Source organism: Tachyglossus aculeatus, chromosome 12, assembly GCF_015852505.1.
Source record: "Tachyglossus aculeatus isolate mTacAcu1 chromosome 12, mTacAcu1.pri, whole genome shotgun sequence".
Classification (NCBI taxonomy): Eukaryota; Metazoa; Chordata; class Mammalia; order Monotremata; family Tachyglossidae; genus Tachyglossus; species Tachyglossus aculeatus.
Window position 1 is genome coordinate 4563127 of NC_052077.1, and position 19204 is coordinate 4582330.

Sequence of the window (19204 nt, forward strand, 5' to 3'; positions counted from 1 at the left end):
GGAAAAGGCTGAGAGCTCAAAGAAGGGATCAGGAGGAGACGGGATAACATCTTGTAGCGGGAAGCAGCCTGGCCTCATTGAACAGGTACGGGCCTGAGAGTCGGAAGGCCTGGGTTCTAATCCCGGATCCACCATATTCCCGTTCTCTGAATTCAGACAAGCTCCCTGTGCCTCTTTTCCTCATCCATAAAATGCCGACTTAATACCTGTTCTCCCAACTCCTTGGACTGTGAGCCTGATGTGAGACGGAGACCATGTTTGACTCAGTCAGCCCTCAATTACCTTCCCCCTCACCTTGCCTTCTCTGCTACTACAACCCAGCTTGCACACTTCACTCCTCTAATTAATTAATGATGGCATTTGTTCAGCGCTTACTATGTGCAAAAGCACTGTTCTAATGACCTCTCACCCATGTCCTGCCTCTGGCCTGTATCGCCCTCCCTCTTCATATCCAACAGATAATTACTCTCCCCTCCTTTAAAGTCTTATGGAAGGCAAGTCTCCAAGAAGCCCTTCTCTGACCACCTTCTGTGACACCTTCTGTGTCATCCGGATTTACTCCCTTTATTCACCATCCCCACCCCAGGCCAGAGGCAGGACATGGAAGAGAGGTTGGCAGTGAAATAGATGGGATCGGGGCACGGTGAGTAGGTAGGAATTAGAGGAGCAAAGTGGCTGGCTGGCAGTAGAAGAGTAGCGAAGTGAAGTAGGAGGGGGCAAGGTGATTGATTGAGTGCTGTAAAGTCGACGGTGAGGACTATCTGTTTGAGGTGGGTGGGCAACCACTGGAGGTTTTTGAGGAGGGGGGAAACGTGGACTGCGTGTTTTTGTAGAAAAACCATCCAGGCAGCAGAATGAAGTATGGATTAGAGTGGGGAGAGACAGGATGATGATGATAGTATTTGTGAAGCGCTTACTATGTGCCACTTACTGTTACTAACTTACTGTTCTAAGCACTGGGGTAAATACAAGGTAATCAGGTTTTCCCACGTGGGGCTCACAATCTTAATCCCCATTTTACAGATGAGGGAACTGAGGCACAGAGAAGTTGTGACTTGCCCAAGGGCACACAGCAGCCAAGTGGCGGAGCCAGGATTAGAACCCATGACCTCTGACTCCCAAACCTCTTTCCACTAAGACACGCTCTCCCCTCCCAGGAGGCGGGGAGGTCAGCAAGGAGTCTGATGCAGTAATCTAGGCGGGATAGGATGAGTGATAGCAGTGGTAGCAGTTTGGATGGAGAGGAAAGGGTGGGTTTTAGCGATGTGAAGGTGGGACCTACAGGATTTAGTGACAGATTGAATGAGAGAGATGAGTGGAGGATATAACCCTAAGATTACGGTAGTATGAGACAGAGAGGATGGCAGTGTCATCTGCAGTGACCAGAAAGTCAAGGGGAGGATGGAGGCTTAGGTGGGAAGATAAGGAATTGTTTTTTGGACATGTTAAGTTCGAAATATCAGCGGCACATCCAAATGGCAATATTCTGAAGGCAATAAGAAATGTTCGAGTGAAGAGCAGGGGAGAGATAAGGGCCAGAGATGTAGATTTGGGAATCATCCCCATAGAGGTGGTAGTTGAGGCCAGGGGAGCAAATTAGTGGTTGTAGATGGAGAAGAAAAGGGGAGCCAGAACTGAGCCTTGAAGGCCTCTCACAGTTAGGAGGCGGGAGGCAGAGGAAGAACCAGTGAAAGAGACTGAGAATGAGCAGCTAGAGAGACAGGAAGGGAACTAGGAGTGAAGTTGACGTTGGTTAAAGTTTCCAGGAGAAGGAGAGGGCCGACGGTGTCAAAGGCAGCTGAGAGGTCGAGGAGGATTAAGGTGGAGCAGAGGCCGTTGGATTTGGAAAGAAGGAGATCAACTGTGACGTTAAGGGTGGTTTCTGTGGAGCAAATGGGGAGGAAACCAGATCGGAAGGGGTCAGGAAGAGAAGTGGAGACGGCTCGAATCACATGAGACACCATCCCCAGGCACTGGGGTTGTTGCCTTTGATGTTGAGGTAACATTTCATCTGGACGCTCCATTTTGTCATTCTAAGACTTGCTTAATCAAGGTGGAGAGGAGAACTACCATTAAGGCTGAAATGCTCCTTCTTCCTAGGCATAGCTGTGAGTTTTTATGTTTCTGAAGACTGAGTAAATCTTACGTGTCTTGACCCTGATTTTTTTTTTTTTTCGCTAGCATGGGATTTACTGTGACTTGAGGTCTTTTGCATTTTTATTCCATGAGTAAATGACATTTTAGCTAGAAATGGAGTGGCCCAGTGGAACGAGCCTGGGCCCGGGAGTCAGAGGACCTGGGTTCTAATCCCAGCTCAGCCACTTGTCTGCTCTGTGACCCTGGGCAAATTGCTTCACTCCCCTCAGTTCCCTCATCTGCAGAATGGGGATGCAATACCTGTTCTCCCTCCTACTTAGACCGTGAGCCCCATGCGGGACCTGATTAAAATTAACTCCGGCGCTTCGTACAGTGCCTCGGCACATAGCAAGCGCATAACAAATGCCACCGTTATTGAACATCTGTAAAGACCTAGGCGCGTGGAGACGGTCTACGCTATTTGAAAAGAGAAGCAGCATGGCTCAGAGGAAAAAGCAAGGGCTTTGGAGTCAGAGGTCATGGGTTCAAGTCCAGGCTCTGCCAACTGTCAGCTGTGTGACTGGGCAAGTCACTTAACTTCCCTGTGCCTCAGTTACCTCATCTGTAAAATGGGGATTAAAACTGTGAGCCCCCAGTGGGACAACTTGATCACCTTGTAACCCCCCCCCCCCAGCACTTAGAACAGTGCTTTGCACATAACAGTTAGAAAATACCATCATTATTATCCCCTTCTAGACTGTGAGCCCGTTGTTGGGTAGGGACCATCTCTATATGTTGCCAACTTGTACTTCCCAAGCGCTTAGTACAGTGCTCTGCACAAAGTAAGCGCTCAATAAATGCGACTGAATGAATGAATGAAAGAACGGTAGAAAAAAGCTGCCGTGAACAATCAAGGCAGCAGCGTCAAATACGGTTTTAGCAATTCAGATCCAAGGCGAATCCCCAGGCAGGCTCACATTCTGGTTCCGGCCAGCTTGGGAGCAGTCCCCCCCACCCCAGGGAACAGTAAAACCGGAAAACTGGGGCCTCCTTTCATGAGGAACTGGACAGAGAAGCGGTGTGGCCTAGTGGCTAGAGCCCGGGCCCGGGAGTCAGAAGGACCTGGGTTCTCATCCCGGGCCCACCACTTGTCTTCTGCATGACTGTGGGCTAGTCGCTTCACTTCTCTGGGCCTCAGTTGCCTCATTGGTAAAATGGGAATTAAGACTCTGAGCCCTCTGTTGGACAGGGACTGTGTCCAGCCTGATCAGTTTGCATCTGTCCAGCGCTTCGCGCAGTGCCTGGCACATAGTAAGCACTTAACAGATACCATAAAAAAAACAAAACCGTGGTTAGCAAGGTGGAGAGGTGATCCAGTTAGAGATTAACTAGGCATGGGTGATCTTCACCTCCCCAAAGGCATCATCTGAGGAGGGATGGCAGTGCCATTGCCTCCGTGAGTGCCCGCCTTTGAATATGTGAGCTAAAGATGTTGCCACCTTGTACTTCCCAAGCGCTTAGTACAGTGCTCTGCACACAGTAAGCGCTCAGTAAATATGATTGAATGAATTGAATGAATAAAGAGTCCATTATGATGCATTTCAGAAGATGACATGATCACGCTGCCTGCTGTTAATGTAGTGTTTTGGGTTCCTGTGCAGGGGGGACTTGGGTCTTCTTGAGGAAGGGGCTGGGGATTCGGGGCAGGGGGAAGGTCTGGACTCCTGGGGCAACGGAAGAGAGGGAGGGAGAGGGTCCTGGGATCCTACGTTATGGGGAGAAGAGGAGCAGGACCCTGGGACTGTGGTAGGGGTGTGGGTGGGGGGAGACCTTGGGCAGTGAGAGGGGAAAGTTTCCAGGGACTCCCGGGTAGGAGTGAGGAATAGGGAGGTTGCTGGGACTCTGAGATGGGAGAGATTGCTGGGACTCTCTGGCTGGGTGGGGAGAAGGGGCAGCCAAGATTCCTGGGACTCCTGGCAGGAAAGACTGTAAGCTCGCTGAGGGTAAAGGTCGCGTCTACCGACTCTATTATAGTGTACTTTCCCAAGTGCTTAGAACAGCATGCTCTGCACGCAGTAAGCACCGATAAAGACCCTTAATCGATGATCGATTGGTTATGGAAGAGTGTCCCACGTGGAAACCCACTTAATGTGACTGTTTATCCCTGTTGCAACGGTTTTCCTTTGACCGATGGGGCTCATTTTCTCCCAGGTCGCCGCCTCGACAGGTCACACAGTGGTGCTGGTGGATCAGTCGGAAGACATCCTCAAGAAGTCCCACAAAGGAATCGAGGACAGTCTTAGGAGAGTGGCCAAGAAGAAATTCACCGACAAGCCTCAGGTGACTCGGTATCGATCAGCACTAATCAGGTTGCTCCAAATGACGTGGGCTTTGTACGCAGGAAGGTGGGGTGCTTTTGATTAACCTCGTTTTCTTGGGTTCCTTCAGTGAATATCAGTAAGATCAAGCGGCTGGACCCGGGGCGGTATTTGGTTGGGAAGTGGGGAAAGTAATTGCTAAAGGAGGAAGAGGTCTTAATTGAGTGTTGGCTGGAAAGATTGGAATTTGGAAACGTATAAAAGGCATAAGGACTGGTCGCCGAGAAATCTGTCCTCTTGTCTGTGGAGGAGAGAGCTCCGGCAGCCAGAACTACAGAGGGAATGCTCCTAGGGATGCATTGCTCATTCAAGTGCTCAACAGTTGTCATCTCATTAGTTCTGGCAGGAAATTACAGCAGCAGCCTGGGCTTATTGAATGAGCACGGGCCTGAGTGTCAGAGAGCTTGGGTTATAATAATAATAATAATGATGGCATTTATTAAGCACTTACTATGTGCAAAGCACTGTTCTAAGCGCTGGGGAAGTTACAAGGTGATCAGGTTGTGCCACAGGGGGCTCACAGTCAATCCCCATTTTACAGATGAGGTAACTGAGGCACAGAGAAGTGAAGTGACTTGCCCAGAGTCACACAGCTGACCATTGGCGGAGCTGGGATTTGAACCCATGACCACTGACTCCAAAGCCCCATGCTTTTTTCACTGAACCACGCTGCTTCTCAGGTTGTAATCCTGGTCCCCTCCACTTACTCTTTGGGTGGACCTTTGGCAAGTGACTCAACTTCTCTGGGCCTCAGTTTCCTCACATGTAAAACGGGGGGCGTCCTATACCTGTTCTCGCCCCTACTTTAGATGGGCTTTGTCCAGCTTGATTGTCTTCTGTCTACCCCAGCACTTAGAGTGGTACTTGATACATAGGTAGCGCTTAAATAAGTGAAAAAAAAGTACAGGGTGGACATTCTCCCCCTTGAACAAGAGGGAAACTGAGATATTATGCAGTCACATTTCTGAAGGCCCTCCATGACTGGTTATTCATTCAATTGTATTTATTCAGTGCTTACTGTGTTCAGAGCACTTTACTAAGTGCTTGGAAAGTACAATTCAGCAACAGAGACAGTCCCTGCCCACAACGGGCTCACAGTCTAGAAGTGGGGAGACAGACATCAAAACAAGTAAACAGGCAACAATAGTATCAATATAAATAAATAAAATTATGCACATCAAAACAAGTAAACAGGCATTAATATAAATGAATAGAATTATAGGTATGTACGGATATGCACAAGTGCTGTGGGGTGGGGAGGAGGGTAGAGCAAAGGGAGCGAGTTGGGGCGATGGGGGTGAGGGGGAGCTGAGGAAAAGTGGGGGGTTTAGTCTGGGAAGGCCTGACTGGAACCTCAGATGGCTCCTTTACCCAGGGCTGCACCAGTTCTAGCGACCATTTTCAGTCTTTTAATTAAGACAGCAGTTGGCTAGAAATATTGCGAGTGCTCCCTTCAAACATGCTCACTCACCCTCATTGCAAACTGCAAATCCAGTGCATCAGACCGTGGCTCCTCTTCAGGACTCCAGACACGTTCGCGGCAGAGTACGTACCCGCCTTTGGAGCCATGGCTTTCTACTGCTGGGCCTGAAGCTTGGGCTTAGCAGATCTGGTTTTTTCAGGGGTTTCCCGGTCTGTTTCAATCCCGTTTTCCTTGGTTCTGCCGAGGAACGTTTCCAATTCTCTGGGATTTCAGCTACCCTCTCGGGGCTCCGTGACCCAACCGGAGTCCCAACTGTGGCCCTGCTGCCTGCCTGCTTATGGAGATTTTCCTGTAATGAAATTTCTCCTGTGGCTTGGTGGGGCGGGAGGGAGGAGCAAAGTGGAGGAGCTGATACCGTCCACGGTTCGGCCCAGGGGTGGTGACTAATAGATTCTCGGTAAACTGAAAAGAAAGGACCAGAATTCCAGTGTTGCGTTAGCCTGTGACAACCGATTGCGGGAAGAAAAGTTGGGGGAAGGAGAGGACAGAGCAGAGTTCTCCCAGGAAAGCAGAAGTCAAGGTAGCTATATACAGGGATTGTCTGGGTGGGATGGCAGTCAGGAAGGGAAAGGGGCCTGGTGGAGACGGGCTGAATTCAGTACAGAATACATATTGTGGCCTAGTAGAAAGAGCACAGGCCCGGGAGTCAGAAGACCTGAGTTCTAATCCCAGTTCTGCCACTTATGTACCGTGTAACCTTGGGTAAGTCACTTAACTTCTCTCTGCCTCAATTTCCTCATCTGTGTGAAATGGGACTGAGAAGCAGCGTAGCTAAGGGGAAAGAGCACGAGCTTGGGAGTCAGAGGATGTGGGTTGTAATCCTGCCTCCGCCACTTATCTGCTGTGTGACCTTGGGCAAGTCACTTCACCGGGCCTCAGGTACTTCATTTGTAAAATGGGGATAAGGCTGTGAGCCTCTTGTGGGACAGGGACTGTATCTGACCTGATTAGCATGCATCTGTCCCAGCACTTAGTGCTTACTATGTGCCAGGCACTGTTCTTACGTACCGTTATTATTATCTGCCCCCAGACTTAGTACAGTATTTAGCACAGAGTAAGTGCCTAACACATACTATTCACTAATTATTATTATTATTGTTTGAGAGAGTTAACTTGGGGCAAGCACAGTTCATATGTGTGGGTAACCATCCTTTGGGAGCAGTAATGAAACAGAATCTTACAATCCAGTTTCAGCCCCCACAAGCAGTCGTGTACTGGGGATGCGTCGGTTTCTAGAACCGATTTCTGAGGGAAATGGTGGAAGATCTTGACGCTCCTGGCTCTGCTCCCCCATGACCCCGCTGCTAACCTTCCCGTCTCATAGGATGGTGAGGATTTTGTGGCCAAGACTCTCGGCAACATCACGATGACCACAGACGCGGTGACCGTGACGCACAGCACCGACCTGGTGATCGAGGCCATCGTGGAGAACCTGAAGGTGAAAAACGAACTCTTCAAGACTCTGGACAAGTTTGCGGCAGAGTACGTACATACCCCCGCCGTTAGGCCCAAAGCTTGGGCTTAGCAGATCCGTTTTTCCCATGGGCTTCCCGCTCCATTTCAATCCCTTGTTGTCCTCGGCTCTGCCCGGGAACGTTTCCAGTTCTCCGGTATTTCAGCTACCCTCGGAGGGACCCGTTGACCCAGCCAGAGTCCTTTTTCGGCTTTGTCTGTTCTCACTGTGGCTCTGCCGCTTGCTTTCTGTTTGACTCTGGGGAAGTCACTTAAATTCTCTGGGCCTCAGCTTCCTCATCTGTAGAACGACATCCATTACCTGTTCTCCCGCCTCCTCAGACCTTGAGCTGCACGTGAGATGAGGAAATTTGGGAAGTGGTGTGGCCAAGCGGAAAGAAAATGAGCCCAGGGAGTCAATATTGGGGCTCTAATCCCTGCCCTACCACTTACCACTCCCCCTTTTAGACTGTGAGCCCACTGTTGGGTAGGGACTGTCTCTCTATGTTGCCAACTTGTACTTGCCAAGCGCTTAGTACAGTGCTCTGCACACAGTAAGCGCTCAATAAATACGATTGATGATGATAGGGGGTTCAACAGCTGTTTTCCTTCCTTCATAGGCTGGGAGCCCCAGGTGTGACAGGGACTGAGTTTAATATTATCCTGTATCTACTCCGGCATTTAGAATGCTCCTAGACAAATAGTAAGCTATTAACAAATACGGTAATGATCAGGGAACGTGTCCTTCGTGATTGGCTTGGATCTGCCTCAGTGCTTAGCACAGTGCTTGATATGCAGTAAGCCACTTAAGAAATACCACTGTTAGTAGCATGGCAGGTTTTCTACTGGATGGGATTGGTTACCCATTCGAGCCTGGTTTAATGCGCTTAGAACAGTGCCTGGCATAAAGTAAGTGCTGAACAAATACCATTATTATTATTATCATTATTATTATTATTATTATTATCATTATTATTATTATTATTATTAGATTTTGTGTACCAGGACTGGAGGCGGGGCTGGGGAGAAGAGAGAGAGAGAATCAATCAATCGTATTTATTGAGCGCTTACTGTGTGCAGAGCACTATACTAAGCGCTTGGGAAGTACAAGTTGGCAACATATAGAGACGGTCCCTACCCAGCAACGGGCTAGGGCTTTGAAGGAGAGGAGATGAATTGTCAGACAGATGAGTTCCTTGACCACCCTCATTTGGGCAGGGAGCAAGTCCACCAATTCTGTTATATTGTACTTTCCCAAGTGCTTAGTCCAGTGCTCTGCACACAGTATAAAACGTTCAAATACCATGATTATTGGGTTTTACATTCAGTGGGCTTGCAAAATGGGGACTAAGACTGTGAGCCCCGTGTGGGACAATCTGATTACCTTGCATCTACCCCAGCGCTTAGAACAGTGCTTGGTACACAGTAAGGGCTTAACCAGCACCATTATTTTTAGGATTATTATTATTATTACTATTATTCTTTGGGTGGAGGGCTGTGGCAGGATTAGTAGTGTACCAGCTTTCCCAGAAGATGGCACAACAGGAAAGCCCATTGAGCCGAGGCTGACATTTCTCAATGAGCTCTTGGTCCCTTCTACCTTAGTTCTTTGGCCCAAGGATTTAATTTCCTTTGTATGTGTGTGTGTTGGTAGATTTGATTTAAATCAATACACTAGTTTTAAAATGATTCAAACAGACGCCTTCTGCCGTAATTATAAGAGAAGCAGCATGGGCTAGTCGATAGAATACAGTAGTGGGAGTCAGAAGGGCCTGACAGAGTGAGAGAAGAGGAAACGAGGGTTTAGTTGGGCAAGTTCCCTCTCAGATGTGAAATCTGGGTCGTGAGATGTCATGATGGCTTGGGCTCCGACAGGGCCTCCCGCTTTGCCTCCCGTGGTTTTGAAATTGAGCCCTCGCCTCCTTCCCCAAGCCAAGAAAAAGCAATCGTCCTGGACTGAAGCAGCATTCCCCGAGACCGTGTCTGGTCTGGTCAGAACCCAGGCCTTCGCCGGCTCGGTCGGAAACCTCATGGCCGGTGTCTTTTCTCTCCACAGACATACAATCTTTGCCAGCAACACGTCTTCCCTGCAGATCACGAGCATAGCCAATGCCACCACGAGACAAGACCGGTTTGGAGGTCTCCATTTCTTTAACCCAGTGCCCATGATGAAACTTGTGGAGGTAAAGTGTGTGTGTATACGTGTGTTCTTTTTGCCGCCCCCCCCCACCCCGCCCCAACATGTAAACGTGATGATACTTGTAGCGATAAAATGGGTGTGCACCCATGGATGTAAACACCTGGTTTTGTGTGTGTATGCATGCGTGCGCGTGCACCCCCATGCATGTAAACATAATGAAACTTGTGGCGGTGAAGTCTGTGTGTGTGTGTGTGTGTGTGTGTGTGTATGTGTATGTATGCGCCCATGCATATTTTGTCTGTGTATGTGCAATGGGTCCCTCGCCCCTCTTGCACTCTAAATATATAGCATGTGACCCCTTCCAAATGTCATTTTTGTTAGCCGATCACAAGTCTACTCAGGTTTGACAGGTGCAGAGGGAGTGATAACGGTTGGAGTGATTTGTTTTCAGAAAAGAGTACTAACCCAGGATAGAGACAGAAGAGGCCCTTGAGCATTTGTCAGTTGTTTGTCTGCACCGTGTTCTCGACCCCTGGGTTGAGGCCCAAACAGGGGTAGGGCGGGCCATGTCTTCCCCAGGGGCAACAAGCCGTTCAGATCCTGCCCGCCTTGATCGGAACAGATCCACCGAAAGCCCGAGACCTCAGGGAACAGACCGCGGCAGCTGGCGGGCCATGGGCGGGTGGCCCGGCAACTCGGTCACGATGGTGATACATTCCCAGTGGGCAATTTGCCGTGGAAAACTGCGGCAACTTGCCTTTTACAAGGCCTAATGAGAGCTTTTGAGGCGCCGCGGCTCTTCAAGTGACCATCGCTTCCTAGGGGGAGGAGTCGTTACCAACCGGCCACGCGGGGAAGGGGGGGATGTCCGGGGGGGCCCCTCAGGAGCATAGCATAGTGGCAGGAGCACGGGTTTGGAAGTCAGAGGACGTGGGTTCTAACCCCGGCTCTGCTACTTTTCTGCTGCGTGACCTCGGGCAAGTTGCTTCACTTCTCTGGGCCTCAGTTCTCTCCTCTGTAAAATGGGGATTCAGACTGTGAGCCCCTTGCGGGACAGGAGACTGGGTCCAACCTGATTAGCTTCTATCTTTCCCACTGCTTAGAACAGTGCTTGGCACATAGTAAGTGCTTAAATTATGCCATCATTATTATTAGTAAGCGCTTATAGATACCGTGAAAGAGGAGGAAGAGATGGACTTTCCCAGCTTGCCGTCCCTAGCTCCTGCTCGGCTCCATCCTAAACAGGGTGAGATTGTCATTCCACATCTACCCTGCTCTGAAGGGCTATTTCGCCTCCACCTCCGGGGAGTTCAGGAGCTTGGGATGGAAGTTCGGACCCAGGGATCCACCCGCCAACAGCAGCAAAAGGGGCTTTTCTGTGACTTCCCTCTGCCCTTCCCGGTGATGTTTTCTTCTGCTCTAACTCATTCCCTTCCCTTCGAATCATCCTGCCCCACCCCTGGTTTTAAGTAGTCCGGGATCCCATTAAATCCTGATTTATAATAATACTCTACTTGTCCAACACCTTTCTTCCAGGGATCTCAAAGCCCTTAACAGACATCCATTCATTAATCTGCACAACCCCTCACCTCTGAGGAAGGATGTGGTGAGGATTATTCTCTGCTTTTTATAGCTGGAGAAACCAAGGACCAAAGAAGTTAAGTGACTCGCCTAAGGTCACACAAAGAGTCTGGCTTAGAAGTGCAGCCCAGACACCTTTTAAAGCCATCTGCTGGCTTTGAAGTCCCATCCCACCCTTTTTTATTTTTTTTTCCTGCTGCATCCATCCTTGTAGAGTGGAACCACTGGAAACTCCTCTGGGCCCCTCAGATATTTTAGGGAAATAAGGAATCGTTGAGAGATCCACGTGCCCCCGATCTCATGACTAGTGAACATCGCCTGGTGAGGGCATAAAGCCAGTGAACCAAACAAAATTAGAACAGTCTGTAACAGTCTGTAATAGAAAATTAGGAGAGAGAGAGAGAGAGGGAGGAGAGGAGAGGAGAGAGAAGATGCAACACGTTCAGGTCAGATACAGTCCTGTCCCACAGTGGACTCACATTCTAAGTCGGAGAGAGAAGAGATGTGAATTCCCATTTAACAGATGAGGAAACTGAGGTAGTCGTATCTGAAACCGGCCTCTGCCCTTGTGTCTTCCGGCCATTCTGAGTATAATCCTTATGGGTGAGGAAGAGGAGAAGTTGGGTCTCTTTACCTTTCTGCCATCCTGATGGCTTTCAACCTGGCTGTCAACTCTGTAGACTCAACAGTCTGGTCCAGAAGGTAAAGCCATGATTGCGTGGATCCGTAGCTGTCCTTTGGATGGTCATTTCAAAAAACATCTTATAAAGGTGTTACGCCTGTGGTGTTTACCCTGTGATTCACTCTTCATCCACCCTGGCTCCCATCTGAAATGGCACTCGTCTGGAAAAATGTGCACGGATCTTTGGGTCGGAAAAGGTCTTCATCGAGCCCCTTGATGTTCTTCTTTTAATGACGCTCACATGCCTTGACTTATTTTCTGATTTGCATTTTCTAGGTGATCAAGACACCGATGACCAGCCAGAGAACGTTTGAATCTCTCGTAGACTTCAGCAAAGCTCTGGGCAAGAATCCAGTCACTTGCAAGGTGAAGTAAGATATGCTTGGGAAGTGGGGTGAATTAGGGAATTTTTAGGGATCTGAGTGTCATCTGCTGGAAACTTCCGTATGCTGGGTGTGTGAGTGTGGGTGTCTGTCCATCAGTAGGTGGTACAAAGAAACAGAAAGTTAAAGAGGTCAAGAAGCAATCTCAGAACGAGGGGTGGGCCGCAGAAGAGGATGTAGGGGCCTACATTCTATTCTGGGAGCCTCTTCCCACTGTTCTTGTATGCACTTTCTCCCTTTTCCTAGGCCTGTGAAAGAGACAGATTTCCGTGTTGGCAAAATGGGGATGCTTAGCCTTTTACCCTTCTGTTTCTGCCTCCCTGTCTCTGGTGGATAGAAGTATTTTCCTGACAGTTTCTTGGTCGTTTAACTTCCCCGTCCACTTGTGACGTATCCAAAATCAGTCATCAAAGTCTGGCTTGGGTGGCTGGAAATTGGAATCACTGCAGAGGAGGATAATGTCCAGTTGGAAAGAGATTTCTGTAACTTGATCAAAGAGGGGAGTGCGTCCCAACTTTTTGGCTCAGGGGTGCGTGGATTCTGTGCAATGCCGACTGTGATGGCACAGTAGATTGCCTGGGCACCTTGTGGCACAATTAAATGAAAGATGGCGAGGTGGCAGAATCCTGGGACCCACTTGAAAGTTTCTCATGATGCACAGGACCATCTCAACCCACTCGGGTTGGGAGCCATTGAGTGGCGGCGCACTCTAACGCCTGGGAAAGCTAATCAATACAGAGTGATAAGTGCTTTTCTTGAAACACTGTCACCGCGAGAGAAAAAGTGCCATTCAATTGCCTATGCAGCTTGTTGCCAAGAGGTTGCTGGGATGAAAAGTCATTGAACTCGGTCTTCACCCAGCGTAAACCCCTGACTTGGTTTGACGAATGGGTTTGTGTGGGAGGCCGGACTTCTAAAAATAGGCTGACGATTGAGGGCGGTTTCAGTGACGCCTCAGCTTCTCAGAACCGTCGAACACACGGGGCGGTTCCTCCACCAAGGTGCTTTGCCAGCTGCATGGTGGAAGCCCCAGGGCCCTGAACTATTCCAGTGGCTTCTTGGAAGGACATTTTGGTCATGGGGGAACTGATGACTAAGTTGGATGTCAGCTCCTTTGTTCGCCCTTGGCCCGGCAGGGCTGGGAGCCTGGGTTCTGTTGGCAGAGGGGAAGAAAGTGCAGTGAGGCCCGTGGGAGATTCGCACACCACGAGCAGTGGTTTTTCAGGGCAGTCAGAGTGAGGAGGCCAACTGGCCCAGGGCCAGAGTTAAGTGTCTCTCCCCCTCCAACCCAGATACTAGCCAGAAGAATGTATTTGGCCTCTGACATCAGTTTCCGAGCGCGGAGTCCGTTGGAACGAGTCACAGAGTGGATGGGTCAGAAACAAGCCAGGGGAGGGAGAAGCTGGGATCGGGTGGCCTACTGATGACTGTGAACCAAAAGTCAGACATTTGTTGTGAACTTTCCTCCCCTCACTCTCTCTCTCTCTCTCAAACAGGACACCCCTGGATTTATCGTAAACCGTCTCCTTGTGCCGTATCTTGTGGAAGCGATCAGGCTGTTTGAAAGAGGTACGTCCCAGCCTTGACTCGGGAGGAGGTGGCTGAAGTCCCCTGGCTCGGTAGTTAATCCTTCTGTCCAGGCCAGAAACGACTTCCTGCGGCCCACACCCAGATGTTTCTGCCCTCCTTGTCCCTTTGGGGCTGCTGATTCCCTGTTCCCACGCTCCAAGCCCCGGGGAAAGGGGCTTTCTCGGAGCCCTCCCCCACTGCGAGGGCCCGAGTTCTTCAATCTACCCCTAGACTTTTGGGTTTTCCTCCTGTAGAAAAGGCAAAAATAACAGTCGTGGAAACCCACCTCAATGGAGGAGGGCGACCCTCCCTGACAGTCCAGCCCCGGAAACGGCTTCTCAAATCCGGCTAAGTTACCTTCCTCACTGTAATGATGTTTGTTAAGTGTTTACTGCGTCATTCAGTCAGTAGTATTTATTGAGCACTTATTGGGTGCAGAGCACTGTACTGAGGGCTTGGGAGAGTACAGTACCACCATAAACAGATACGTACCCTGCCCACTACAAGCTTACGGTCTAGAGGATGAGCTTGTACTAAGCGCTGGGGTAGATTCAAGGTAATCAGGTTGGGCATGGTCCCTGTGCCATTGAATAAGCTCCTTGAAGGCGGGGGTCATGTCCACCGACTCCAACTTATACTCTCCCAAGTGCTTAGTACAGTGCTCTGCTTCCAGAAAGCGCTCAGTAGATACCACCGATTGATCGAAGAGAACTACAAGGAATGGGATCTTGCGAGGGAGTTTTGAGAAGCCAAAGTGCTCATTTTTCTAGGTTATTCTACTCGTCTTCCTTTAACCCATCAATCAGTGGTCTTTTGAGCACCTATTGTGTGCAGAACACTGCACTGAGAATTTGGGTAACTAGAACACAGTAGAGTTGGTGGATGTGATCGCTGCCTCCAAGGAGCTTACAGTCTACAGGAGGAGACAGGTGTATGTAGAAGGATGTGCGTATTAACGGCTGTGGAGCTGGGGTGAGTATCAGAGTGCTTTAAGGGGACATGCCGAGGTTACAGTCTATGGGGAGGGGAAACGAGGGCTAATTACTTAAGTATTTGTGAGAAGCAGCATGGCTTAGTGGAAAGAGCATGCGCTTGGGAGTCAAAGGACGTGGGTTCTAATCCCAGCTCCGCCCCTTGTCTGCTGTGTGACCTTGGGCAAGCCTCTTCACTTCTCTGTGCCTCAGTTCCCTCATCTGTAAAATGGGGATTAAGACTGTGAGCCCCCCGAGGGACAACCTGATCACCTTGTAACCTCCCCAGCGCTTAGAACAGTGCTTTGCACATAGTAAGCGCTTAATAAATGCCATCATTATTATTATTATTATGTAAAATGGGGATGAAGAGTGTGAGCCCCACATGGGACAACTTGATTACCTTGTATCTACCCCAGCGCTTAGGACAGTGTTTGGCACATAGTAAGCGCTTAACAAATACCATCATTATTATCATTATTACTCTGTGTGAGGCTCTGGACTGAGAGAGTCCTGAAAACGGACTTTTGCGTCTCTTCCTTCCACCAGTTACCAAGCACCATCCATCAGTCGTCTCTTAGCCAACTTCAGCCAGGGAGCGACAGCGGTTTTAAGTCTTGACAATTTTTCTACAAATGTGATTCTCCTAAAGGTGCCCACCCTCCACTAAAGGCTAGAAAATTGTGGTCTTCAGAGACATTTGAAAGGAAAAGAATTGATTTCCACCCTAGAATTCTGCAGCTGTCCAGACAGGTTATCCAGCAAATGCAGAATAGCGGGGCTGATTCTAGTCAGCTGGTGAGTCATACTTAAATGAGCGCTTACTGTGTACAGAACACTGTATGAAACGCTTGGGAGAGTACAACATAACACTAGGACAGGCACATTCTCTGCCCACAATGAGCTGCCAGTCCAGAGGGAGCTTAGTGATTTAAACCAGTGTCTGGGTGCCAACTTGCAGCCACCTCCTCTGGGAACTATTATTACTCTATTTATTTATTTATTACTCTATTTATTTTACTTGTACATATCTATTCTATTTATTTTATTTTGTTAGTATGTTTGGTTTTGTTCTCTGTCTTCCCCTTTTAGACTGTGAGCCCACTGTTGGGTAGGGACTGTCTCTATATGTTGCCAATATGTACTTCCCAAGCGCTTAGTACAGTGCTCTGCACATAGTAAGCGCTCAATAAATACGATTGATGATGATGATAATGATGAACTCACGGTTCCAGAGGTTGATGACGGAACACGACCACCACCCTCCCAGCCCTCCTCACTTCTCTCCAGGGTGGGCGGCTTCAGAGCCAGACTCTGTGGGAAGCCCCTGCCGTGAGATGGAAACCACACGGAGAAGCCAAGGCCCTAGAGGGATGGAAGCGGTCATCCCATGTCGGGGCAGAAGAGTGGAGGGGAAGTGAGGTGACATCAGTAATGGTTCTCTGCCCTAGGGGATGCGTCCAAGGAAGACATCGACCTGGCCATGAAGCTGGGGGCCGGCTACCCCATGGGCCCCTTCGAGCTCCTTGACTACGTCGGCCTGGACACCACCAAGTTCATCTTGGACGGTAGGAATTGCTCTCTCTCTTTCTTACCTTTGAGGGAATTAGGCTCAGGGGGTATGAAATTCTAGCTTGTTTCGTGACCTAAGTCCTTTAGGACTCCCAGGTAGTTTAATGTTTAACCTTTAATTACACCCCACCCCAGCCACACACATGCACACTGGATCTGTCTCTATATGTTGTCAATTTGTACTTCCCAAGCGCTTAGGACAGTGCTCTGCACATAGTAAGTGCTCAATAAATACGATTGATGATGATGATCTGTCAGAAATGCTTTTACCCTCCTTTGTGCCCAGATGCCCCTCCAGCTAAGTGGAAAGTAAGCTCCTAGAGGGCAGGAATCATGTCAGATTCACCATCTGGGTTACCTAGCAGACCAGATTGAGCCAATTAGTGCTTTTTTTAAGTGGTATTTAAGTGCTTACTATGTGTCCAACACTTCTAAGTGCTGGGGTAGATACAAGTTAATTAGGGTGGACACAGTCCCTGTACTGCATGGCTCCCACAGTCTAAGTAGGAGGGAGAACAGGTTTAACCCCATTTTACAGTTGAGGAAGCCGAGGCAAGGAGAAGTTAAATGACTTGCCCAAGGTCACACAGCAGAGCTGGGATTAGAACTCAGGTCCTGTGCTCTTTCCACTAGGCTACACTTCTCACGCTACCACTGGCATTACTAGGTCTCAAGAATGGGTTTTTCTGTTCGTTGGTTTGGTTTTTAAGTTTTCAAGTTTTGAAAGTGCCAGTTGCTTGCACTTAGGGTATAAATTCCCTCAGGATTTGTTGCTTTTCCACGCCAACCATGACCCCTCCTAACTTCTCCAACTCTAACCCCGGTCAGAAAAACTCCAGTGACCATTGCCCACTCAGTTCTCCATCCCAGGCCGTAGCCTGGCCACCACCCCGATCGCTAACTCACTTTTCATTCCCCCACGTTTCTAGGCTGGCATCAGATGGATTCAGCAAACCCTCTGTTTCAGCCTAGCCCAGCCATGAACAAGCTGGTAGCCGAGAAGAAGCTCGGAAAGAAGACGGGAGAAGGATTTTACAAGTATAAATGATCTCCGCCTTATCCCAAATGCAGAAAAGCATCCTTGTGGCCGTGGCCCCTGGAGCTTGCTGTGGGTCGGGTGGATCTCACCACCCCCCACCCAGCCAAGTCTGTTTCTGGGCCCTTTGATTGTGATCTCTCTGAAATAACTGTTTGCACTAGCTACAGGAATAACATTTCTCTCTGGAGAACAGATGGTTTTTAGTCTATTCATTTCTGGGTATTTCCCTAAAGCATCACACACACTCAGTGCCTTGGAGTGGATGATTCTCCGGAATCTTGTACCAATCTTGTGAATGTTCAGTTGATGGAGACAGGAGGAATGCTTCTGAAAACAGCCAGTGCCGCTATTATTCTGTAATTCGTGGTCTTCATTGGCCTTGCTTTCCTGACTCTACCCCCCCTTCCTCAGGCAACGCTAGTGTTTTCACACGAGATGGCAGTCCGTGCTCTGCCATCTAAAGAACACTGTTTTAGCAATATTTAAACCAATCGGTTTGCGCTTATAAGAATATAGCTAACTGTCTCTATTCAGCCTTTCTCTTAGAAAACTAAGGGATTTGTCTCGTTGACTGGTGCAATTTTTCCATTGATTTCAGATATTGTAAGAAATTCTGCTTTCTAAATCACATCTGCCTTTTTTATCATTATCTTAGGAAGGTAGCCGTCAGCTTCGTAAATATGGGATCTTTTGATCTGCCACGGTCCGGGTCTTAACCAACCAAGTGTAAAATCTAATGAGGTGAAGTGATATTGCAGTGAGTATTGTTTTTTGGAGTCGCTTACTGACCTTAATCTCAGAGGTGGGGAGTGGGAGGAGAGAGGGCGTCCACAGACCTCCACGCGGTCACCACGGCCGTGGAGCTGGAGCAGTGAGACGTGCGTGAAGAAACGTCAGAGCGTTTCTGAAGCATCTGCCGTTTCCTGTGCCTGAGCTGTGCAAAAGGAAAGGAGGACAGTGTAGCACAAGTTCCATTTCAGCTACCGTCTCGAGCAAGCGGCTTCAGAGATCGTGATGACAGAATGAAATCCAGGGTGATGAGGCTGGAAGGAAAAAAAATAAAACCCCAAGGGGATTAGGCACTTGGTCGAATAACGCCAGTAAAAAGGTGGGAGAAGGGGGGAAGTTATTTTTACACACTGATTAACTGTAAGGGGTTGGAGGGAGTCTTTCATAAAAAAGCCACCAATATAGTGAGACCATTTCCCCCGCCAGCCTCAGCACCTGGGGTAAGGAAAAGTTTTAAGGTTAGGAGCCCAACATAGGAAGCTCCCATCTGTCCACCTCCTTGTCCATGAATAAAGGTTAACCATATGGTCAAACAATTCTGGGTCTGTCCATTTTCTTGCAGGCTGGCTTATGACCTCTCACTCCTGCTCCTCGCCAGCCCTTGGCTAAAGAATGGCTTTTTTTTTTCCCGTCTTCTCTTCTTCAAAGGGTTAGTGAAGAACTCCAGTCCTGTGGGACATGAGTCTTGCTATACATACCTTGGGGCTCTACCCAGGGTCAGGAAGCTGGTTTCAGCTGTTCTTGGGGCAGGGGGACTTCCAGCCTCTTGGGAACTGCAGCAAATTGTGGGTGGAGGGAGGGGTCTGCCGGGGGCTAGTGAGGGGGAACAGTAATCTCTGCAAGCTCCTTAAGGGTAGCCTACAAACTCTGTTTTTCTCTCCCAAGTGCCTAATACGGTGTTTCACCCACAGGCAGTGCTCAGCACTATTGATTGATTTTTATCTGTCTGAAAAAGCTGCAGGGTTCCAAGTGTGAGAGAGGATTTAGGAATGCCAGCTCAATTAATCGATCATATGGGAGTGCTTACTGTGTGCAGAGCACTGTACTAAGTGCTGGGGAGAGTACAATGCAACAGAGTTGGTAGTCACA

The 19204-nt window shown here is 49.0% G+C and overlaps 1 protein-coding gene across 1 annotated transcript in view; it reads left to right on the top strand.

Moving 5' to 3' along the window:
• HADH (hydroxyacyl-CoA dehydrogenase) overlaps window positions 1-18651 on the top strand; it is a 33513-nt gene extending 14862 nt beyond the window's left edge. The window contains exons 2-8 of the mRNA XM_038755146.1: window positions 4288-4416; window positions 7262-7419; window positions 9446-9572; window positions 12069-12158; window positions 13672-13744; window positions 16167-16283; window positions 17217-18651. Of these exons, the coding sequence (XP_038611074.1) occupies window positions 4288-4416; window positions 7262-7419; window positions 9446-9572; window positions 12069-12158; window positions 13672-13744; window positions 16167-16283; window positions 17217-17335 (813 nt within the window). The 3' untranslated portion in view covers window positions 17336-18651. The remainder of the gene's footprint in view (window positions 1-4287; window positions 4417-7261; window positions 7420-9445; window positions 9573-12068; window positions 12159-13671; window positions 13745-16166; window positions 16284-17216) is intronic.
• Window positions 18652-19204: the final 553 nt, after the last annotated feature.